This window comes from Danio rerio, chromosome 4 (assembly GCF_052040795.2).
Source record: "Danio rerio strain M-AB ecotype USA chromosome 4, GRCz13ab, whole genome shotgun sequence".
NCBI classification, from domain to species: domain Eukaryota; kingdom Metazoa; phylum Chordata; class Actinopteri; order Cypriniformes; family Danionidae; genus Danio; species Danio rerio.
In genome coordinates this window covers 9396384-9422318 of record NC_141024.2, presented here as the reverse complement: position 1 = coordinate 9422318, position 25935 = coordinate 9396384, and the positions used below count along the sequence as shown (strand labels likewise).

The following is a 25935-nucleotide window of genomic DNA, read 5'->3' as shown; positions in this document are numbered from 1 at the left end:
AAAACGTTGTTTAGGTTAATGAAAAGCTCATGAATATGGTTCTTTAGGGAACATAAATTTGGTCTTTGATTGCATTTCTCTGTGAAAACCCCTTTTGGGGCTAGTTTTTGTTGTTGTTCTGTGAAAAACAAAATGTGATGTTTAGAAAAATGTTTAGGCTGCTCTTATAAAAGACTAACCCTGTCTAACTGTCTGCTCCACCAAATGGTTGACCATATTTTGATTGTTTTAAATAAAAGTCATTTAAAGAATGACTGTTTTAAATAAAAGCTCACACACACAGCATTGTTGGCAACAAAAAAAAAAATCCAACAATCATAATCCTGTTGCACTTCTACACTTGGTTTTGGTTTTATTGTAAAAAACAACAACAAAAAAAAACATGTTAAATGAGAATGTGATATATTTTATGGCACACTTCAAAAAATAAAGATGATTCAGTATTCAAAAATGTTTTATTTTGATTATGTTCTCAAATAAATTGGTCTTCCACTTCGTATTTTCAGATTTTTCATAGTATTAATTCCAGTAATTTTACCATCAAGCGACATATCAACCATTTGGTAGAGGTTGATATTTTAGAAAGCAGTAATATAGTTTGATAAAATAATTATATACATTATAAATTAATGAATACAATTAGTCTATGATTACTTAATCATATAAAACATGATTAGATAATATTAAAAAGAAATACAAATATGTTGGAAATATATAACAGTATTCATCAGCATTTATCGTTTCTGTGAAAAAATGATTTTAGGTTTGAATAGCCAATTAATTGATTCATTAATTCATTCATTATACAGCTTTTAAAGACTAGGGTTTTATGCCACTTTTTGTGCCTTTATCCCATTTTTGTATCTTTGACACTCTTTATTCAATTCAATTTATCTTTAATTCATCTAGATATTTTTCAAGACACTTCTTTACAGCTTAAAGTGACATTTTATAAGGCTTAACTAGGTTAATCAGGTATAGGGTGATTAGGCAAGTTATTGTTTAACGATGGTTTGTTCTGTAGACTATCAAAAAAATTTATAGCTTAATGGGGTAATAATTTTGTCCTTAAAGTGGCTTTTAAAAAAATTAAATACTGCTTTTATTCTAGCCAAAATAAAACAATTAAGACTTTCTCCAAAAGAAAAAATATTATCAGACATACTGTTAAAATTTCATTGCTCTGTTAAACATCGTTTAGAAAATATTTTAAAAAGTAAAAAAATTCAAAGGGGGGCTAATAATTCTGACTTCAACTGTGTGTGTGTGTGTGTGTGTGTGTGTGTATATATATATACATATATATATATATATATATATATATATATATATATATATATATATATATATATATACACACAAATGGATTTTGACATTGATTTGATGTCAATTGATTACCTTCAAATTGACATCTATCAAAAACACATCAAAGTCGGATTACAAGACTGTAATCAATTTTTGACGCCAATGTCAGATGTCAATTTGATGTCCTTTTGACACCAAGATAGTTGACATGCATTGTAGAAATACAAAATCCACTCTAATTTGATCATTTTGAAGCATTCAGATTACTAAAGCTTTACTTATATTATTATACATGTTGTGTTGTTACTTTGGTGATCAAAAGGGCATCAATGTGTGGATGTCAAATGGACGTCATGGTTTTGACATCAAATAGATCTCCATATTTGACATGTTGTTGGCATGTTTTTAGACGTCGTATTGACAAGCTGTGTATTTGCCCTCTGCAGATATTGACGAGTGCTCCTTTGAGAGGACGTGTGATCACGTCTGCATCAACTACCCTGGTAGCTTCGAGTGTGTTTGCCACAAAGGCTACAGTCTCTATGGCTTCACACACTGCGGCGGTGAGTTTTCAATGATTCCCACTAGGCATGGGACGATGACCGGTTTCAAGGTTTACCACGATTTGGAAAAGTCATGGTTTTAAAACTGCTAAAATTTTCCTATGGTGTATATAATATGTTTTTACATGTTTTTTTATTACAATTATTTTGTCTAGTTTTTTAGGGCAACAGTATCTCCAGCAGCAAAAGACCATCCACATCAAAATCTACTGGTCAGCCCATGATTCAGGAAACATCTGTAAAACAAATCACCAATACACCAACATCTAAGCATAAAATAGACCTGAACACAGTGCAATGGCTTACTTTATATGCAAAGAAAAGAGAAATATCCAAAGATGGACTTTATATTGAAAAATATTAAAATATTACTATATTAAATGGGGGGGGGGGGGGGGGAGTAGTAATTAAATAGATAATTAAATAGAACATTTTAGAGCAGGAATTACAATACCGTGATATTTTCATCCAAGATTATCATGCTGCCAGAATCATATACCGACCCATGCCTAGTTCGCACACTTTCAAAAAACATGAACATACACATTTTAATGAATGAACTGACATCTGTGCGTGACAGATATTGACGAGTGCAGCATCAATAACGGAAGCTGTGAACACGGCTGTGTGAACACACCGGGCAGTTACGAGTGTGTGTGTCCTCCTGGACAAAAGCTCCACTGGAACAAGAAAGACTGTGTTGGTAAGTCTTCTATTCACCCCCAATCTCTAAACACCCCGAAAATGTTTACTGTTTCAATAGTAACAATACCTTACTTGGCCCTCAGAGGCGGTAAAATGCCTCCAGAATGGAAAACCGCCACCACGTGCTCAACTCAGCTGCACTAAGACAGGTGGAGGAGAGGTGTGTTCACTTTCCTGTCCATCAAACGCACTCTTTCTAGCAGGTTAGTACCTCATTTTTGAGGAAGGTAAGTGTTGCTTAGAAATTGCATGCCATGAATTGCAGTTTAAAGGCAAATATTTACACTCACCGGACCCTTTATTAGGTACACAGGTTAGGTTGTTAGGTTGAACAGAAGATTCAACAAGGTTCTGGAAATATTCCTCACAGACTTCGGTCCATGTTGACATGATAGCATCACGCAGTTGCTGCAGATTTGTAGGTTGCACATCCATGAAGCAAATCTCCCGTTCCAGTACATCCCAAAGTGCTCTATTGGATTGAGATGTGGTGACTGTGGAGGCCATTTGAGTACTTTGAACTCATTGTCATGTTCAAGAAACCAGTCTAAGATGATTTGCGCTTTATGACATGGTGCGTTATCCTGCTGGAAGTAGCCATCAGAAGATGGGTACACTGTGGTCATAAAGTGATGGAGATGGTCAGCAACAATACTCTGGTAGGCTGTGGCGGTGACATGATGTTCAATAGTTACTAATGGGCACAAAGTGGGCCAAGAACAGATCTCCCACACCACCACCACCAGCCTGAACGTTAACGAGCAGTTGGACAGGTGTACCTAATAAAGTGGCCGTTGAGTGTATGTAGGTTTAGCCCTGCTTTCATGGCTGTGGGCAGAAACTGTTGCTGTCCTGTGCTGCTCTCTAGTGGTTGATAACTTGCAACATTTTTTGCATGCTTCGCCCAAAATGATTCACTTCAATGTGATTTTTGACACTGATGTGGGAAAGGAATGTTGAAATGATATTTCATATCATCTCTGAGGAACTGATTTGGTAAAGGTATTAAGGTGTTACATGACCAAAACTTCTCTCTGACAATTTTTTTTGCAAGGATCATTGGCTTGGAGGAATGTGTCTAAACATATTAGCACCCAGCAGTAACTTTTAAAAAATACCTGATATACAAATTCACACAGATCTTACAAAAGGGCCACATTTTCCCCAACTACAGTTAAATACTGTGCACAACAGTCTGTTCTCCACTTCCAAAAACAAAAATACTTTTGGTTATTTAAAGCACTAAGGTTGTAAAATATACTAGGTTTCATGGTTAAAGCAAGATAATCATGACTTATATAATACTGTAAGTGATGCGAATATATTTTCAGAATTTCAGATAATATAATTTTTTATAAATACAAATGTAAAAAATATATATTGTCCAAAAAGATATATGGTGAAACATATGGCGAAACATCCCAATGCAATATTAAAATTGATATGCACAAAAAAGTCTAGTAAGTACTGCAAAATATTCCACATTTCTGATCATTTATCTTCAAAATTGCAGAGAACATTTTTTTTAATCACTGATAAATAAACTAAATAAACTGTAAAACAATACTGAAGAAAGCAATTTACCAATGCAGAATTGACAGAAGCATTAAAAACATGCACTATACATTCTAGCATGCACTCCAAAAATAGGTATGCACCAATCCGGAAAGAATATACCAGAAAAAATCAAGCGAATAAAAAACTTTCATCTGTAAATATGATGTTTGCAAATCTTAGTATATAATCGTTTGTTTTTATGTGCATCTCTGTGTGTGTGTGTGTGTGTTTATGGCTATGGATTCTCTGTGCTTGTGTGTTAATGGTCTCCCGGGTTCACGCAGTGAGCTCTAAAGCTGCATAAAACCTCTTTTAATCCTGTTCACCCGGGGTCTGGAGCCTCATGCCAACAGAAATACTCAGCCTGCCATTGGACGATTTGTGGCAAGGCCGAAGTCAGGCCAATGACTCTCTAGACAACTTCCCAGTACTCTATCTTCCTGACAGCCAGCCTTCTATACACACACACACACACACACACACACACACACACACACACACACACACACACACACACACACACACACACACACACACACACACACACACAATCATGCACAAGCACAACAAAATATTACTCAGGTGCATGAACCACCTGGAACATCTGTTTAAATGTGTTTTTTGTGTGTGTTTGTGTGTGTGTGTGTGTGTGTGTGCTTGTGTAATTTAGACTCAGAAAACAGTTATACACTGAGCTGCGGTGTACCTGTCCAGCCAGGTAAAGCTCCACTGAAGAGAAACATCACAACTTCCAGCAGCAGCTCCCTGCAAACCTGCACAGGTAAAACTGGTACATTCATTCATTCATTTTCCTTCGGTTTAGTCCCTTATTGATTAGGGGTCGCCACAACGGAATGAACCGCCAACTATTCCGGCACATGTTTTGCGCAGCGGATGCCCTTTCAATCGAAACACAGTATTGGGAAACACCCATACACTCTCACATTCCCACACACATTTATACACTATGGCAAATTTTATCAATTCACTTGCTGTGAATTTGGACTGTGGGGGTAATCGAAATATCTGGAGGAAACCTACACGAACACAGAAACTTTGCACAGAAATGCCAACTGGCCCAGCTAGGACTCAAACCAGCAACCTTCTTGCTGTGAGGTGACAATGCTAACCAGTAAGCCACCGTGCCGCCAAAACTGCATACATTTACTGCATTAATGTTTATGCTGTGAGACTAGAGGTGCATATTCTCCTGTAAAACATGCTTACTATGTAGGGTTATTAACAGTCAAGTGTGCACTACAAATGGTAGTCTGCTATGTATTACGAAAGCTGCGATGAATGAAGTAAAACAAGTACTCACTACAAAATTTACAAAACATTTATTTTCTTTGCTCTTTTCATTTTTTCCCTCATTATTTTTGTTCAGTTTTATCATTGTTTTTGTTTGCTTTGCTTTAACTTTTTTCTTTTTCTCTTTCATTTCCCTTTTTCTGTTTTCTTTCCTCTCTTAGGTGTATTTTTCCTAGTTTTCTTTTTCATTTTTCTTTTTTTTCTTTCTTTTTCTTGTTTCTTTTCCAAATTATTTTTTTCTGTTTCCATACCCTTTCATTTTACGTTCAGTTTCTTGTTTGATTTTTCCTTTCTTTTCCTCTTTTTGAACTGATTTATTTTCTATTTTTCTTTCTTATATATTTTTTTCTCTTTTTCTCTTTTTCTGTTTTCTTTTCTTCACTTTCACTTGCGTTTTTCCAGTCTTATTCTATTTCTTTTACTTCATCTTTATCACTTTCCTTTCCTTTCCTCTCCTTTCCTTTCATTTACTTACATTTACTTTTCATTTTACTTTCTTTTCCATCTTTTATTTCATTTCCTTTTCTATTTCATTTTACTTTCCTTTCTTTTCTCAGTTCCTATCATTTTCTTTACTCTCCTTTTCATCTTTCATTTCCTTTTCGCCTTTCACTTACTTTAATTTTTCCTTTCCCTTCCCTTCCTTTTATCTTTTATTTTATTTTCTGTTAATTTCATTTTTACGTTAATTTCATATTTTCTTTAATTTCCCTTTCCTTTCCTTTCCTTTTAATTATTCCTTTTACTTTCCTTTCTTTTACTTTACCTTTTATCTTTCATTACCTTTCCTTTACTTTCCTTTTCATATTTTATTTAATTTCCCTTTCCTTTCCTTTCCTTTTAATTATTCCTTTTACTTTCCTTTCTTTTACTTTACCTTTCATCTTTCATTACCTTTCCTTTACTTTGCTTTTCATATTTTATGTAATTTCAGTCTTGTCCCTCTTCCTTTTCTTTTCTTACATCATGTCTACACCTCTTCTCAGTTCTCTTTGACATTCACTGGTCTTTTCCTTTTTCTGCAATCCCTTTACGCCTTTTTATGTTGTGGCCCGTCCAGCAGAGATCAGATCAGACAGGACAACAGTAAAAGAGTCATGCAGCGTGACGTGTTCCACACCATTACATTACATGACAGACTCTGAATCACCCAATGCATTCAGATACACAGACAGCTTCAATCATTCAACCCTGCTGAGGTCACTAATATCCCCACGACTCTCCCCACTCTCAGAATTCGACATTCCCCATGTGGTTCATTGTGTAGGTTTTGGACAGCAGAGCAAGACAGACAGACTGCTTCGAAATGCTCGCATACACACACACACGCACACACACAGACGCCGCTTCTTGTTTTGGACGGCGTACATAGAAATGCTGTGAACCTGAGTAAATGACTCTGTTCTGGCTGCACATCTACATGCTGACAGATTTGAAATACACAGACGAGATTCTACCACGGCCGCTCTTGAGGGCCTGTCCACACGGGGCCCAAAGAGAACGAGTAAACAGACGGTTCGCGCTTGATTCACACATTCTGCAAAATAATAAGAATAATAAAAAAAAACACATTGCTAAAAGGGTCACTACCAAACCTTCTCGATCCAAAACCACCACACGCTCAATATGGTTCTTGAAGTCCTCAACCACAGTGTGTGTTCTCACTTCAACTCCTGACCCGCCGTCTTCATTCTCGCACTGAATTTGGACTTGTTGCACTAAAAACTAGATCCTCGCATTTTTTAATACTTTGGAAGGGGGCCACTCAGCCCACAGGACAGATTTAGTGTGTTCGAATGTTGGATTTTATAAAGGGCTCATATTTTTGTTGTTTTCCATGATTATTATCCAAAGTTAAAGTGAGACTTTTGCTGATTTTTCTGTCCACCAGAGATGCTGGCACAGCCTGTGAAGCAGAAAGCCCGCTTTAAGATCAAAGACGCCAAGTGCCACATGAGACCCCGCAACAAGGAGAAACACAGAGACATGGGGAAGCAGGGCCTTCAGGGTGAGACATCACATCGCAAACGCTTCCAAATTAATTAAAAGATGAACAAAACAGATTGTGCTTCTTGTTCAAACTACTTATTTAAAATGAGTTGAAACTACACAATCCTCAAGTTTTTTGGGGGACAACTTAATTGTTTTATGTTCAATCCACATATATTTGTAAAAAAAAAAAAAAAAAAAAAAAACGATTAGGTTAACTTAATTGATTGGTTTTGAGACATGGAGAATTGTGTCACCCTGCATTTTTTACAGCGTGAATCCTCTCAAGAAGTTCCACTATTTCTGTTTGCCTTTGTTTAGCATTTTGTTCTCTCCTCCTTTATTTTTATTTTTTTGTTTCCATTTGTTGACCTTCTTCCATTTTCTGTTTTTTATATTTGTGTCCTTTTCATTTTCTCTTCCTGTTCATTTAATTTGTTTTGCTTCTTATGCCTTTTCATTTCCTGAATTATTTTCTTATTTCCACTTCTGACTTGTTTTGTTTCGCGTCCTTCACTGCCGTTTTTTTCTGTTCTCTTTTCCCCATTATTTTTGTTTATTTTTAATCTTTTATTTTTCTTTTGCATGTTGTTTTCTCATTTCTTTCTCTTTTCTTTTCTCTTTCGTCTTACTTCCTTTACTTTTCCTGTTTCAGCTGCTGTTCATTTTTTCTTTCCTCTTCTTTTCTTTATTTATGCATTTGTACTTTTATTTCCTTTTTATTTCCTTTGGAGCCAGCACCTAAGCTTTTCACTTATCATAGCACACGTGCTGCTGATGAGGTGACAATAAAAGTGATTTGATTTGATTTCCTGTGCCATTTCCTTCCTTTTATATTTTCCCTTTTTTATTTGTTTCCTGTTTTTATTCCTATTGAGCATCTTCTGTTTCCTGTTTTTTATATATTTATATCCTTTTTATTTTCTGTTTTCTCTTCTTTTCATTTGTTTTGTTCCTTTTTCATTTCCTGATTTATTTCCTTCGTTTTCTTTTCTTCTCATTTATTTTGTTTCGCTTTCCTTACTGCAATTTTTCCCATTCCTTTAATTGTATTCATTTCTATCTTCTTTTTCTGTTCTCTTTTCGTTGTTTTTTTTCATACTTTTGTTTTTTCTTTTCCATGTTGTTGTTTTCATTTCTTTTTCTTCTCTGTTCTCATAAGTCTTGTTTCTTTTCCTGTTTCAGCTACTGTTCATTTTCTTCTCCTGTTTCTCATTTCTCTTGTCTTTTTTCATTCTTCCTTTTTCTTTTTCTTTTTCCTCTTTTTCTTTATCTTTTGCCTTTGTTCCTTTATTTCCTTTTCTGTGCCAATTCCTTTCTCATCAGTTCTTCCTTATTCCTCTTTTGCTTTCCCTGATTCACTTTTCATATTGCATGTTTCTTTTTCTTTCATCAGCTGGCCAGTTCCCTTGCACAGACGACTGTCAGGTAACATTTGTGAATCTGAAGTGCGACTCTTCCAAAAAGCGCCGTAGGGGCCGGAAATCTCCCTCAAAGGAAGTCTCGCACATTACAGCAGAGTTTGAGATGGAAATGAAAGAAGAAGAAGCCTCAGGTAACATTGCCTGCATATGTTTAAATAATTATTATTACATTGCAAATGTAGGATTTGGGTGTTTTTACATAGCTCTCAAAAGTCTTTAATTTCACTTACACAACGTTTCGACCAACATGGTCTTCATCAGGTCTCACACAACGTTTCGACCGACATGGTCTTCATCAGGTGTGGCCTGTAATTTTCATCATAGGTACACCTCAACTATTAGAGACGAAATCAGAAAAAAATCCAGAAAATCACATTGTAGGATTTTAAAAAAAATTATTTGCAAATTTTTTTGAAAAAATAAGTATTTGTTCAATAACTAAATTTAATCTCAATACTTTGTTATGTACCCATTGTTGGCAATGGCAGAGGACAAACATTTTCTGTAAATCTTCCCAAGGTTTTCCCACACTGTTGCTGGTATTTTATCTCATTCCTCTATGTAGATCTCCTCTAGAGCAGTGATGTTTTGGGCAACACTGACTTTCAACTCCCTCCAAAGATTTTTAAGGGGGTAAAGATCTGGAGACTGGCTAGACCACTTCAGGACCTTGAAATGCTTCTTACGAATGTTTGGGATCATCGTTATGCTGAAAGACCCAGCCATGTTTCATCTTCAATGATGGAAGGAGGTTTTCACTCAAAATCTCACGACACATGGCCCCATTCATTTTTCCCTTTACACGAATCAGCATTCCTGGTCCTTTTGCAGAAAAATAGCCCCAAAGTATGGTTTCCACCCCCATGCTTCAATTAGATATGGTGTTCTTTGGATGCAACTCAACATTCTTTGTCCTCCAAACACAACAAGTTGAGTTTTTACCAGAAAGTTCTATTTTGGTTTTTATCTGACCTTACGCCATTCTCCCAATCCTCTTCTGGATCATTCAAATGCTTTCTAGTAAACTTCAGATGGGCCTTGACATGTACTGGCTTAAGCAGGGGGACATGTCTGGCACTGCGGGATTTGAGTCCCTGGTGGCGCAGTGTGTTGCTGATCTTGAATGAAGCCTCAGATCAAAGGAGGTTATCAGTGGTCTTGTATGACTTCCATTTTCTAATAATTGCTCTCACAGTTGATTTCTTTACACCAAGCTTCTTACCTATTGCAGATTCAGTATTCCCTGACTGGTGCAGGTCTACAAATTGGTTTTTGGTGTTCTTTGACAGCTCTTTGGCCATGATGGAGTTTAGATTTTGAGTGTTTGAGGTTGTGGATAGGTGTCTTATAGTGATAATGAGTTCAAACAGATACCATTAATACAGGTAACAAGTGGATTACAGAGAAGCCTCCTAAAGACAATGATGAAGGTTTGTGAGAGGCAGAAATCTTGCTTGTTTTTAGGTGACCAATACTTATTTTACCAAGGTATTTACTAATAGATTCACTAAAACACAATGTGATTTTCTGGATTTTTTTTCCACATCTTGTCTCTCATGGTTGAGGTGTACCTATGATGAAAGCTACAGGCCTCGCTGTTACAGCATATGATCTTTGCCCAGAACTAGTTCATATATTTCTTTTTTTAGCGTTATTATTACAATCCCACTGTTGTCGGAAAAGATATTACATTAAATATTATATTCACTATTGTGCAAGGCTTTATTTAATCTGACTTGCCTGCAGCGTTAAGTTCTAACATTTCTTTTATTTATGTTTAAGAATCATGCAACTTGGACTGCGTTCGCGAGAAAACCAAACAGCGATTACAGAACGCCATGCGCACACTAAGAAAGTCCATCAGTAAGCAACAGTTCTACATCCAGTTTTCTGGCACCGCATATGAAGTTGCCCAGCATGCTTTACGACATACGACTGAAGGAGATGAAACCTGCAGTATAGGACAGGTCTTTACCGATGGGAAGTGCGGTAAGCATTCTGGGAAACAAGGACTTATCATGCTTTTATTTTCTTTCTGAAAGCACTTTTGTAAATCATGTTTTTTGGGTGAATTTCTGTTTGTCTCCCAGTCAGCTGCGTTGTGGGAACGTTTTACAGTGGAGAACAGGAACAGTGCGTCATGTGTCCTCTTGGAACCTATCAAGACAGGGAAGGCCAGCTGTCCTGCGAGCCCTGTCCCAGAACTGAAGGACAGGGCATCGCAGGAGCCAAAAACGTCTCTGAGTGCGGAGGTGTGTGTGTGTGGATGCATGCTATCAGACACTCAGTCGATGAATAGCTTTGTGATGCTAATGAAACATCTATTGATTATTGGAGATGATTAATGCAAGACCACACCCTTTTTGAATTAATCAATACGTGCTGAAATTAAGGGTCAATACGGTTTAAAAATCTTACATTGTCATGCAAATAAGAGAGTTCTTATGACAGACTGAGGAACATGTGCATTTGTTGATCACTGTTTGAGCAAATGTTTCAAATTGTAATAGAATTGCACTATATTGATGGAACAAATAAACTATATATACTTTATATATACTATATATAAAATGTAGATTACTACATACAAAACTACACTTCAGTACTAACACTGACCTGGCATTTAGCGCCACCTTGTGGAGTTCGAAAAAAAACTCTAATTTATAGTAACCTTAGAATAACAAGGTTCTGATTTTTATATATGACTTTTATTTTAAATGTGCCTGCCCACAAATTTATATTTAGATTTTTTTAAATACATTTTAAACGAGTAATGGGTGTTAACAATTTTACTTTGCCATCATAGTAATAATATATTTTCAAATATTAAATTTAAATAGAAAAAAGGTGTTATATATATAATATATATATATATATATATATATATATATATATATATATATATATATATATATATATATATATATATATATATATATATTACTGCTAAGTTTTTGATCAAATAATTGCAGGTTTGCTAATTTACTTTTGTAATTTCTTTCCCCACTGGTTTTAGGTCAGTGTCCAGCCGGTCAGTTCTCTTCTGATGGTTTCCGCCCATGCCAACCATGTCAGCTGGGCACCTTCCAGCCTGAGCCAGGCCGTGTGCTTTGTTTTCCCTGTGGCGGAGGACTCATGACTAAACACACCGGCAGCACATCATTTAGAGACTGTGAAGCCAAAGGTACTCTGGCTGCACTATATATAAAAAAATAAATAAATATTGTGATATATAGTTCTGCGATATAAATAAAATTTTATCAGCAATTTATTATTATTTTTTATTTATTTAATGATCATACACAAATAAACAGGTTAAATATATACATTTTCTGAGCTATTAAAATAAAAACTAGCCTTTAAAAAACTGCAAATGACTGAAAACCCCGGCAGAAATTCTGATTCTTATTGGCTGTTGTCATTTTCCTCTCGTGTCTCCCAGCAATACTATTTATTTTCAGCTCTAGGTTCACCTAAACAGCACCTACTGGAGAGGATGATGATGAACACAGAGAAGGTCCCATCTGATTGATCAGATTTGGATAAACAATCAATGCATGCAGCGCGCAAATGCTTGACACATAAAATGAATGAAATTTTTTGCACTTCTCTGTGATATAGAAATTACATATACTATTATCGCAATAACAATACTTTATCGATATATTGTGCAGCCCTAATTAAATACAATATGCAATATATATATATATATATATATATATATATATATATATATATATATATATATATATATATATATATATATATATGTATGTATGTATGTATGTATATATATATATATATATATATATATATATATATATATATGTATGTATATATATGTATGTATATATACACACACACACACACACACACACAAAACAATACAATACAATAGAGTGCAGGTACACATGAATTAAACAGTGCTTTAAGGTTTTCATACAGTATTCAGACACAGAACTTAAATTTAAAATCTAAAATATTACTGTACGGTTTTCATTGTACAAGTAAATCTTTGTTAAACCTACAAATATTCGAATTTTTTGTGCTATTACACACTCTTGAAATGCTTAATATTCCCACGTCTTAAAACAAATGCAATTGATAAACTTTGCAGATAAAATATGACAATTGCATGTGCTGCGATGTGACTATTGTGGATGTGTATATTGTAATATCAATGCTGATATAATATAGTGTGCAGCTCTCAAAGGTAAGCTGGGAAACACAGTGAGCTCATTGGTAATGCAAATCATCTGATCACAAATGAATGACTAAACACATGCTTGTCCAATTTCCACACTGTAAAAAATTACTGGTTTCCTTAAATTTTTAAGCTGAATCAAATTCAGCTTAGTCATTTGAACTCATATAATATTAAAGGGACTTAAAACAGTTTGCGCAACTTATCAAATTAAGTTAGAACAGGATTAACTTAGTTTAATATGTTACAATTAACTAAAAACATATGTTGTCTTGACCAATTGATCATCAAATTTTTTTACAGTGCACTATTTTCAATGATGGTCTCCTAATGTCTTTGATTCTAGTTCACTGTGCTCTTGGCCATTATTATAATGCCACCACACATCGGTGCATCCGCTGTCCAGCTGGTACCTATCAGTCTGAATCCGGACAGAACTACTGCATCACCTGCCCTGGAAACACCACTACAGATTTCGACGGCGCTAACAACGTGTCTCACTGCAAAAGTAAGAGAAATACCCGCAAATCCATTCGTTTGTTTGTACGTATTGGTTTTTGCTGCACTGCAAATTAATGTGGCATTTAAGTTTTGAACTCATCCACAACCAATGAAACAAATGAAATGAAACAGTTTCGAATGGACTTCATTCCGCTGGTCTATTCCAGATCAGATATGTGGTGGAGAGCTGGGCGACTTCATGGGCTACATCGAATCTCCGAACTATCCCGGTGACTATCCATCTAATGTGGACTGCGTCTGGACCATTAACCCTCCAAACAAAAGGCGGATCCTTATTGTTGTACCAGAGATCTTCCTCCCCATCGAGGATGAGTGCGGGGATGTTCTCGTCATGAGGAAGAGTGGTATGGTATATCTTTATTTTACTAGTAATATTTTTAATCAAAATCTACTGTGACCATTCTAATCATAACATAAAATGATTTTTAAAAAGTAACTAGTGACTAGTAAGATATAAATGGTTACTAATAAATAATAAAAAAGATACTAGATCTAGATGCATATGAACTACTATCTGATAATTAAGAATTACTATGTAATAAATAAGTGCATGTATCTTTAAAAAAGTATTAGTACATAATCAATGAGCAAGAATAACTACTAATAAGTGCTATTATTTACAGGAAATGATGCATGAAAATAGGCATTAGTGCATTTTTATAAAGACTGTCGTTTTGGATGTTAGTTAAGCACACTACCTAACAGAAATCTTGTCGCCTATCCAAGTTTTCGAAAAAACAAATAATAACTTGACTTCTAGTTAATCATTTGGTATCATAAGTGGCATATCTGAAAGGCAAATGCCTCTAGATTATGCTTATTTCACCAAAATAAAATATGATCATGCCTTGATTTTTTATTATTTAATTAGATGTAGGAACCTCTGCAATGACTCAAATAACTTATTAATAAAGTCATCTGGAATGGAAAAGAAAGCGTTCTTGCAGGACTCCCAGAGTTCATCAAGACTCTTTTTGATCTTCAATGCCTCCTCCATCTTACCCCAGACATGCTCAATAATGTTTATATCTGATGCCTGGGCTGCCAATCCTGGAGCACCATGACCTTCTTTGCTTTCAGGAACTTTGATGTAGAGCCTGAAGTATGAGAAGGAGCGCTATCCTGCTGAAAAATTTGCCCTCTCCTGTGGTTTGTAATGTGATGGGCAGCACAAATGTCTTGATACCTCAGGCTGTTGATGTTGCCATCCACTCAGATCTCTCGCACGCCCCCATACTGAATGTAACCCCAAACCATGATTTTTCCTTTACCAAACTTGACTGATTTCTTTGAAAATCTTGGGTCCATGCGGGTTCCAGTAGGTCTTCTGCAGTATTTATGATGATTGGGATGCAGTTCAACAGATGATTCATCTGAAAAGTCTACCTTCTGCAACTTTTCCAAATGATCAACTAGAATGTTCAAGTTATTATTTGTTCTTGGGATCAAGACGAGACTCAGGTAGTGTGTTGCTGCAGAAATGCATGTTATTAAGCTACTCTTTTCTCTCTTTTTTTAGCCCTGCCCACTTCCATTACAACTTATGAAACCTGCCAAACTTATGAGCGACCGATCGCCTTCACCTCCCGTTCACGCAAACTGTGGATCCAGTTTAAATCCAATGAGGGTAACAGTGGAAAGGGATTTCAGGTTCCATATGTCACTTATGATGGTAAGACACAAACAAATACAACCATGTACATTTAGCCACATACAGTAGGATTACATTAGAAGTAAATGAAAGACAAAACAAGACTTTAAACATTTTCATTCCACTGTGGCGACCTCTGAAATTGAGACTAAGCCAAAGGAAAATGAATGAATGAATAATATCCTACATGCTAAAGGCAATATGTGTTTGATATTACAGAAGATTACCAGCAACTCATAGAAGACATTGTTCGAGACGGTCGACTATATGCCTCAGAAAACCATCAGGAGATATTAAAAGTGAGCATATATTTCCACTACAGCGCATAACCGCTTTTACAAAAACACTTCATCAGTGACTTGTAATCACCTTTTGCTCTGTTTACAGGATAAGAAGCTGATTAAAGCTCTGTTTGACGTACTGGCTCACCCTCAAAATTACTTTAAATACACTGTGCAGGAATCAAAGGAAATGTTCCCACGTTCCTTCATCAAACTGCTACGTTCCAAAGTCTCAAGGTTTCTACGGCCGTATAAATAGAAACCCGAAACTCTCTTCCACGACTTTCTTTCCTCATCTCTCTTCCACCTCTTTTTCTCCACTAGCTTTCAGAAGGCCTCACTACTGCAAGAAGATAAAGACATTTGGCCTTCTTTCTCTCTGAGATTTGTCCCCTGTTTTGTCTTTGTTTGCTATAATTTATGTGCTCGATTTTGCGAAAGCCCTTGTTGGATGTTTGATATCTACAGTATATATATATTTGTATATGTATGTATTTATATATGTGTGTGTGTTTGCGTGTACAAAATATGATGTGCAAGTTTATGGCATAGTAGTAGGACACAAACAGACACACACAGATATATATTCTTGTTTCAAAAACGTCATTTTCATGCCCCTGATGTGCACAAGGGGTTTCAATATGGAGCCAGATCAGTCTCAAAAATAAGCATTTACAAATATAATTCATACGTTCTAGACAATTTGTAAATACATGCAAAAACATGTATTTCATGATTCATATATAACACAAATCCAAGTCGTGAATTAAAAATTATGATTCATAAATACTCAAATCCAATTCATAAATTCAAAATAAGATTCATAAATACTCAAATCCAATTCATAAATTAAAAATACGATAAAAAATACACAAATCCAATTTGTAAATTCAAAACACGATTCAATAATACACAAATCCAATTCGTAAATTCAAAATATGCTTCAAAAATACACTAAGGCAATTCGTAAATTCAAAATATGATTCCTAAATCTAAAAATCCAATTCGTAAATTCAAAACATGATTCAAAAATACACAAATCCAATTTGGAAATTCGAAACACGATTCAAAAATACACTAAGGCAATTCGTAATTTTAAAATATGATTCGTAAATCTAAAAATCCAATTCGTTAATTCAAAACACGATTCAAAAATACACAAATCCAATTCATAAATTCAAAATACGCTTTATAAATACACAAATCCAATTTTTAATTTCAAAACACGTCCAAAATATACAAATTCAATTCGTAAATTCAAAATACAATTAATAAATACTCAAATCTAATTCATAAATTTAAAATGTGATTCATAAATACACAAAGTCAATTTGTAAATTCAAAATACGAGTTAAAAATACACAAATCTAATTTGCAAATTCAAAACATGATTCGTAAATACAAAAATTAAATTCTCAAAAATACACAAATCCAATTCGTAAATTCAAAATACTCCTAATAAATATACAAATCCAATTTGTAATTTCAAAACACGTCAAAAATACACAAATCGAATTTGTAAATTCAAAATACGAGTCAAAAATACACAAATCCAATTCATAAATTCAAAATACGCTTCATAAATACACAAATCCAATTTTTAATTTCAAAACACGTCCAAAATATACAAATTCAATTCGTAAATTCAAAATACAATTAATAAATACTCAAATCTAATTCATAAATTTAAAATGTGATTCATAAATACACAAAGTCAATTTGTAAATTCAAAATACGAGTTAAAAATACACAAATCTAATTTGCAAATTCAAAACATGATTCGTAAATACAAAAATTAAATTCTCAAAAATACACAAATCCAATTCGTAAATTCAAAATACTCCTAATAAATATACAAATCCAATTTGTAATTTCAAAACACGTCAAAAATACACAAATCCAATTTGTAAATTCAAAATACGATTCATAAATACAAAAATCCAATTTGTAAATTCAAAACATGTCAAAAATACTCAAATCAAAAAATCGTAAATTCAAAACACAATTCATAAATACACAAATACGTTTCTTTTGGCAAAAATATTTATTTTACAAATTGTGTGTTGCATTTATCAAATTGGACTTTGTAAATGTGAATTGTGCTGTGCATAAATGAATTCTATTTTGTAAATGTATTATTTTTAAGACTGACCAGGCTCCATAGTTTCAATATCCTAGTGCACTTAAAGTTTCTTTTCAGACTATAAGAATGGAATTAGTTTCAGTTCTGACCATAAAATAAAAAAAATAACAACAGCAGATAAATGAAAGAAAAAGAAAAAAAAAAACAAGAGAAAAGACAAAGACTACCTGTCAGTATGAGAGTATGTGTACGTTGTTTAACTAGTATTTGGAGCTTCAATTGCACTTGAATTTTATATTGTAGAGAATAAGAAAATCTAAGTAACTTTTTTTTGTAATGTTTTTTGTTGTATAGAGATGTTTTACCTTGGTTGTAGGAACAAGAATTATCAAATCTGCCCTTCTACAGGGATACGGAAAGATATTCTCAGCTCTCCCTCTCCTGAAAACAGAAACAAGCATCATTATAATCATCTCATGATAAGTTTTTTCTTTCTTTTTTTTTTTTTGCAGTTTAAAATCAAGAAAATATTAATGTTGAAGTACTATCTGGTAACTCTTTTGTATTTTTTATTTTCACACAGGACACATTTAGATGTTATTGTTGATGGAACATTTTGAAAAAGTGTAAATATGATTTTTTTTGGCAAGTCAGGCTACTTTGTTTGAGCTGGTTGTCATAAAACTCATAAAAATGTTGAAGAGGTTGTCAAGTCAGATCAAAAAAGAAGTCTGTTATGGATTAAAAGTCATTATATGGTCTATTACATAGTTAAAACATATCTATTACATAGTAATTAATTACAAATCACCTTTGTGCTGTGCACAAAGACACATATTTTGCTCTTGTTTTTGAACTGTGGATGAAGAATAGAGGCTGTTTGTTGAACTGATGAAATATCTGAAGTATTTGAATGTTGACTGGCTCAGATTGTTTCACCTCATAAATCAGCAGAATGACCATGTTGGAAGCCAAAAAATACTATCAGAGGTTTGTACGTTTCTACATGTAGTTCTGGTACAGTTTTATTTAATATTCTTGGTCTGTTTTGTGAAAATGGATCTTTTTGCAAGACTTGGGTGAGATATTAGGGGAAAAAAACATCATAATCGTATCACATGTAGATGTGCCATAAAGTTGAAAATGACCCTTTCTGTCATCTTACAGTATTCTGCATAGTTTTGCATATGCTTTGGACGTAAGGGGCGGAGTGATCATTCTAAAGCTGCTTTGTTATATAAGCACTTATTAATGCTTGTATTTCTAATATCCACATATGGGCAGGGAAACACGTTAGCTCATGCATCGACCATAAATGAACATACATTCATGCATGAACACAGATGCATTACCTAATCCATATTGTTTGCCATTTCAGAGATAACTCCAGGTTGTCATTAATATTTTTATATCACATTTTAATGTCTCATTTGATTTAAAGAAAGGCATGACTGTTTGAAGAAAGAAGAAGAATGTATGACATGAAATCGACTTATACACACACACACACACACAACGTGATCTCAAAGTACTTTGCCCCTCAGATGGAGAGAGTGAATCAGACTGCTGCTGGAGCGAATTGTAAGCTTTATGAATTCAGATGTGTAAATGATGTACAAATGGTAGTGTTTTTTTATTATTAAGTTAATATTTACAGTAGAAGGAGCCATTATGATGGGGAAGATGACAGTCTAACATGTACATGACTGCTCTGGAAGGCTCTGTTGAATAGTATGATTCCCGCAACGGTAAATGACCACAGTACAGAAGAATGAACAATTCAGCAGTGTGAAATCAACCCCAGAAGATATGTATAAAAGAATGGAAACTATTGTTAAGACCTCACTTTATTAATAAATCATTCAAATCCCATGTTGTGGTTGTTTTATTGTACTTTGTCATTTCTCTTTTATTAAAATGCATTGGCATATTAAGGAATAAAGTGGAATCTAACAGCTTTGGGAAAGATTTGTCTCCCTCTTATGGCCATAGCACTACTCCTTAAAATATCATGCACTTGGCTCACCACAAAGGGGCAGTGGGCACCAATGTTTAGCAAAACAATTTCTGTTATCATTTCTGTTTTTCACAATATTTCCACTCATTTGTGAAACAAAACACAGATTCATAATATAATAAGTCAGTAAAGGTTTATATGTATTAGTAGTAATGTAGTTAATGTACATCTTTATCTAGGATTAAGTTTGCTAATACACTACTTTTATTAATTATAATGTACATAGATCGTCATATAAAACTAATAACTTGGGTCATCCTGCATATAAACAGTGGACACCTTTTGGTTTTGGTATTGACCTGCAGATGGAGTTTAGATGCTAATTACATACCTGTTCAGCGGTCAGTACGAAAATTTTTGTATATCTTCATCGAAGATTACTGTTTTAAAAGCCGCTGTCTTACAATAAAATAAGATTAGATGGTCGTCAAACAACCCTAAATGTACTTGGAAGACCTATAAAAAATTAAGCCATCGTCAATGACTGAAATAATTGAGCGGACGGAAAATTAAAAACTCTACTACGGGAAAGGGTTGCCTCATTAATATTCATTACGTACGAGACGTTTTTATCAGTAGACTTCCACTTGATTGGTTGGGTGAGTGACGTTGATTAAGCGGAGCTGAGTAACGTTAGACGGTTTTGATTGAAGCACTTCAGTATTAATAGTTATTAAAAGTTATATCCAACGTATATTAAGGTGCTTAATAATATGCTTACACAAATTTGCGTTATAATGGTGAAAGGAATACCATTTTTTAATCGAATACAATGTCATAATTCATTAACGTTGCGTGAAGTTCCTCGCAAATGGCGCCATTTTCGCGGTATTTTTTCATGTGACTATTAAACGGTTCAGTTAACACTTATGAACATTTGGTTTGTGATTATTAATGAAGTTACACGACTGACGCCATTGGCCATAGTAGGATTCGCAAGAGGAGGGAAGAAATATCCCAAACTTGCGCGAGGGGGGAGTGTCTCCTACCGTAATACACGCACTCGGACACACGCACACACACAAACCGGGGCACCACGCGACTCCGGTTCAAACAAACCAGCGCGAGCCTCTGCAAACAGAAGACACAACGTTTTCACGCTCTCCCCGGTTATTTCTCAAGTATTTTTTAACCTGAAAACCTGTCTTCGTCAGACTGCTGAGTTAAAGCAGGTAAGTATATTTCTGATATGCAAATGAACACCGCATGTCTTTTAAATATGCATGAATATGCATAAGAGTGCGCTTTATAAATGATGCTCTCCACTGTTTGGAAAGCGGAGACAGTTTCCATAGATACAGTCAATTCTTTGACGCATGAGTGATTGACTTTTGGCAGTGATTGTGTTGGTTTTGTTTCCTGTTATCTAAATAATGACCTTCTTATCTAGATACCTTTTAAAATATTAAACTATAATTTTGCAATTAAGCCAATTTAGTATATATAGGTTATGTTTGTATTCCTTTTAAGCAAGAAAGTATCCAAAAGTATGTTGGTTTTTAATTAAATTTTTGGAGATGTTAATATCTTTTTTTTTCTTTTGACATATAGCATTGCAAGACTGCTAGTCTTTGAAGTTCTTTTAAATGCAATGTAAAATACTATGGTGTCAGTATGACAGTCATTAAATAACATGGTATATATATATATATGTGTCATCGTTTTAGCATTTGACTTTCTCATTTCACAATCCTATTCAAGCATGACTATTTTGTGAGTGTATTATATATTTTGAAGCAGTTTTTTAATTATTTTAACCTGATGTTCTCACTTTATTTAAAGTGTTTGTGCCACTTAGATTTGCTTAGTCATAATCCATCTTTTAGCTATCTTTCTACATGTAACTCAAAAGAAATAATAATAAAAAAAAATGTTTCTAAATGGTTTGAGGACTTGTGTTTTTCACAGAATGGAGTGGAAAGCTTTCAGCTCTTTTCCTCCTAGTTATTTCAGTTCAAAAACACATTTTAGCTCCTCTTTCTCTTCAGAGGGCTTTTTGTGTCCTCTTTCTTCCCAAACAATTGTCTCTGTTGAGTCGCATCTTTTTTTTTTTTTTTCTTGCCGTCTTGAAAGTGCAGGGAACTCTATTGTTAGACACAGAAATCGTGACAGAATGGTTACCATGGCTTTGTGTAAGATCTTGTCGCTAACACACAGGAGAGTGGGACATACCGCCGTCAGCTGCACATCTGATTGTGGGTTTTGATAATAAGCCGCTGTCACTGCTCGCATCTCCCTTTATCTTGTATCTCCTACCTTTTTTTCCCGCAGGTGTATTGTGTCCGCTGGTGTATTGTGATTGAGGGGAAGCATGCAGATTCAATATCCCAGCAGCAAAGCCATACGGTGGACCAGCCACTGAAGACGGTCCCTAAACTGTCCCAAAGACTTGCACAAGACATCCAAAAGTGGAATCCCTTTAAACCAAACACCTACGGACAAGTGTGGGTGTGTAAGAAACAACAGAGACAGTGTGTGTGTGTGTGTGAGTGTGTGTGTTTTGCCATGGCCTTCACACTTTCGGAAATCATGGCAGCCCGACGACAGCAGCAACAATCTCAGAGAGGAGGACGAGGAGTGGTAGAGGTGGACGAATACAGCGCCAACCCGACTCAAGCCTTCACTTTCTACAATATCAACCAGGGCCGCTTCCAGCCACCCCATGTCCACATGTAAGAAACTGACTTTTTATGTGCATCTCGGTAGTTGACTAGTCAGTTAGTAAAGTTTTATTTTTGTTGACATTCGCTTGGTGACAGCATGATTTGATATAGAGGACTGTTTGCATGTTAAAGCACTTTTGGGGGGTCTTCTTTTACTTGGCTGTGGCTGAGGTCAGCCATAAACATGTTTCCTTTTGGAGAAAGTCTTATTTGTTTTATTTCAGCTAGAATAAAACAGTTCTTATTTTTTAAAAACTGTTTTAAAGCCAATATTATTAGCCCCCTTAAGCAAATTAATTTTTTCCTCAGAACAAGCCATCGCTGTACAATGACTTGCCTAATTACCTTAACTTGCCTTGAAATTAGGGGAAGCATATACAGGGGGGCTAATAATTCAGGAGGGCTATTAATTCTGACTTTAACTGTAGATTTGTGTGTTTGCCTGTTTTTTTGTACGTCTTACACCATGAGATTTGCATTTTCAATAGCGGTGTGAACCTACACTATTCAATTTCTTACGGTTCGTTTGGTTTAGTCCGGTTCAGTTATGAATATCATGCCGTTGATTCGGTTTAATTCATTTACTCGGTGCATTATGGTGCATTGACGAAACTTTTCATAAAGATTATTTATTTTATTTAGCAACACAAGAAGCCTTTTATTCAAATGTATAAATATATTTACAGTTGGAGTCAGAATTATTAGCCCCCCCCCCCCCCCCCCTGAATTATTATCCCCCTGTTTATTTTTTTCCCCAATTTCTGTTAAGATTTTTTTTTACACATTTTTTATCATAATACTCTAATAATATAATCTAATCTTATTTCTAATAACTGGTTTATTTTATGCCATGATGACAGTAAATTATATTTTACTATATATTTTTCAAGATGCTTCTATACAGCTTAAAGTGACATTTAAAGGCTTAACTTAATTAGGTTAACTAGACAGGTTAGGGTAATTAGGCAAGTAACTGTATAACAGTGGTTTGTTCTGTAGACTATTAAAAGTATAGCTTAAAGGGGCTAATATTTTTTACCTTAAAATGATTTTTAAAAAATTAAAAACTGTTTTTATTCTAGCTGAAATAAAACAAATAAGACTTTCTCCAGAAGAAAAAAACGTTATCAGACATACTGTGAAAATTTCCTTGCTATGTTAAACATCATTTGGGAAATATTATAAAAATTCAAAGGGGGTTTAATTATTCTGATTTCAACTGTATATATTAATTGTAATACAATTTTGTCCTTTAATTCAAGCAACCAGATATTTAGACTGTACCTTTAATTGTACCTGCTCAAAGGAAATATTCTTTTTAAATGTATCAAACAAAACTAAAGTACATGCATGGAACAGCATGAGGAACAGCATGATCTAGCAAATAAATAAATGTAAATATTATCCCGCTTGCTGTTTGAGCATTGTTGAACGAGTTCTTAAACGCCTATGATTGATCACACGCTCAACAGAAACGGCTGCGATTGGCACGGTTAGCTGTTCAGCAAAAGTGCCTTGAAGAAACAATTAATTTTTACAGCCCTAATTTTTAAGATACCAAACAATACTTGCGAAATGCATCCAATTGGTTTGGACTTAACTTGAGATTATTAATTATTCAGGGTTTTCTCAGTTTACTATTTGACTATGGAATCTAGGGCTGCACACTATATATCTGCAATAGTCATATCGCAGGATTAGATTATTCAATAAAGATTAAAAATAAAGATTGTTTTTTTTTTTACAATAATACAATGATTTTATGTTTGATTGTTAAGTTTCTGTATCAGAATATGGTTAGACTCCCTAGAAAATCATAAAGCTCTGTTTGTTTCACTTTTATCGTTGCTCTGACGTATTTGTGTATGCTTGCAATTTATTATGATTAATGCAAATGCACTGCATAAAAAAAGACTTGATCATCCCAATCAATCTAAATTAACATAATCTTTCCAAATAGAGCTATTCAATTCATCTGGTAAAATTATATACATATATATATATATATATATCGCAGAAAAACACAACATCACAATGTCAGATTTTTCCAATATCGTGCAGCTCTAATGGAAACGACTAATTTATTTTAGTTCACCTAAAATTACAAATTTGGTAATTATTTATTCATTCTTTACTTGTTTCAGACTTTTAGGAGTTGCTTTCGTCCGTTAAACACAAAAGAAGATATATTGAAAAATGTTGGAAACCTGTAACCATTTAGTTCCAATGTGTGTTTCATACTATGGGAGTCAATGGTTACAGGTTTTCAGCTTTCTGCAAAATATCATTCTTTGTGTTCAACAGAAGAAAGAAGCTTTTACAGGTTTGAAACCACTTGAGGGAGAGTAAATGGTGAATAAAGTGTTATTATGCCTTTAATTACTTTTAAAAATATTATTATGCATGTTCATTCATTTCTGTTTTATAGTATTCTAAATTTCACCTTTTCTCATTATTTGATCTGTCTTTTTATTTGTTTCATGGCAATTTACAAAGGAAAACGGGTCACAACTATATATTTGCAAATGTGCACGTGTGTATACATTTCGATGAGCATGTACCTGTGTGTGTGTTGTCAGTAATCTGTGTGGTCGACCCAGTAGGAGATGCACTAAAGTGGGCCATTCTTATTCAAAACTCTGCCGTTTTCCTAAGAGACCCGTTTCTGCCAATGCAATGTTTAAGCTGTGAGACAATCATATATATTACATTATATATTCCCACACCTCTTTCTCTCCCCCTCTGTCTTTCCAAAGGGTAGATCCTATAGCCCACGACACCCCCAAACCCCCGGGCTACACGCGGTTTGTCTGTATCTCCGACACACACTCGCGCACTGACACTATTCAGATGCCGTACGGTGACGTCTTACTGCACGCTGGAGACTTCACAGAGCTCGGCCTGCCCAGTGAAGTCAAGAAGTTTAACGACTGGCTTGGTGAGATGTGTTTTTTTTTTTCATTCTCTTCCTTAATTGTATTTTACCGTGCTGTATGCGTAATCACTGAAGCTCCAGCAGCATCCTTTGACTAAATTAGCATGCATTTCTGCATTAATTTAGTCGATTTAATTGTGATAAAAAGTGTTAAAGCTGAAAATGCTGTCTTAGCAGAATAGAATCATCAGATTAGCAAATAGATTTTTTGTTTTGAATAAACGAACAATGCAGAAGACTTGAAGCCTAGACTTCATGTATTATGAAGCCATATGGTAGTAGTCACTCTGTGCTGAAATACAAACAGAGCTTTTTAGCATCAGCCAGATACATGTACTGTACATGATAATGTTTATAGTCTTGCACAATTCACAAACTCAGCTTGACCTACCCAAAAGCAGTACACCGAAAAAAAAAAAAATTCTTACTATTTACCTATGGAAACGACTAATTTAAGGGATAGTTCACCCAAAAATACAAATTTACTCATCCTTTACTTGTTTTAAGCCTTTAAGAGTTTCTTTCTACCATAAAACACAAAAAGAAGATATTTAAAAAAAAACCATTGACATCCAAAGTGTTTTTCATACTATGGTTTACAGCTTTCTTCAAAATATTCTCCTTTGTGTTCAGCAAAACAAAGAAATGCATAAAGGTTTGGAAAAAATTGAGGAAGAGGAAAAATGTTTTGTTTTAAAATGTGTATGTTTTAAATTTTGGGTGAA

At 34.6% G+C, this 25935-nt stretch overlaps 2 protein-coding genes and 1 long non-coding RNA gene across 10 annotated transcripts in view; 2 read left to right on the top strand and 1 right to left on the bottom strand.

The window, feature by feature from the left end:
• The window catches only part of scube1 (signal peptide, CUB domain, EGF-like 1), a 100929-nt gene extending 84561 nt beyond the window's left edge, over positions 1 to 16368 (top strand). For 2 of the 3 annotated variants that reach the window (NM_001260500.2, NM_001328599.1), the window contains 14 exon segments: positions 1752 to 1868; positions 2449 to 2571; positions 2657 to 2776; positions 4801 to 4911; positions 7333 to 7449; positions 8827 to 8985; positions 10637 to 10843; positions 10945 to 11106; positions 11871 to 12038; positions 13405 to 13566; positions 13727 to 13924; positions 15100 to 15252; positions 15451 to 15530; positions 15619 to 16353. In NM_001260500.2, the coding sequence (NP_001247429.2) occupies positions 1752 to 1868; positions 2449 to 2571; positions 2657 to 2776; positions 4801 to 4911; positions 7333 to 7449; positions 8827 to 8985; positions 10637 to 10843; positions 10945 to 11106; positions 11871 to 12038; positions 13405 to 13566; positions 13727 to 13924; positions 15100 to 15252; positions 15451 to 15530; positions 15619 to 15771 (2030 nt within the window). In that variant the 3' untranslated portion in view covers positions 15772 to 16353. 3 annotated transcript variants of the gene reach the window in all.
• On the bottom strand, positions 3093 to 8344 carry LOC148679935 (uncharacterized). The gene is made up of 3 exons (XR_015942370.1): positions 6319 to 8344; positions 4654 to 6207; positions 3093 to 4585 (listed from the first exon to the last, which is right to left on the bottom strand). It is a non-coding gene; the product is annotated as an uncharacterized LOC148679935 (long non-coding RNA).
• Positions 16369 to 20631: 4263 nt separating the features above from the next.
• mpped1 (metallophosphoesterase domain containing 1) overlaps positions 20632 to 25935 on the top strand; it is a 52348-nt gene continuing 47044 nt past the window's right edge. For 4 of the 6 annotated variants that reach the window (XR_015482579.2, XR_015482582.2, XR_015482583.2 and 1 more), the window contains exons 1-3: positions 20632 to 20784; positions 21884 to 22284; positions 25032 to 25213. Coding sequence is in view for 2 of the 6 variants with exons in the window: in XM_087248014.2 (XP_087104140.2) it covers positions 22118 to 22284; positions 25032 to 25213 (349 nt within the window). In the remaining 4 variants the exon portion in view is untranslated. The remainder of the gene's footprint in view (positions 20785 to 21883; positions 22285 to 25031; positions 25214 to 25935) is intronic. The other 2 variants (XR_015482585.2, XM_087248015.2) reach the window with 1 other exon arrangement.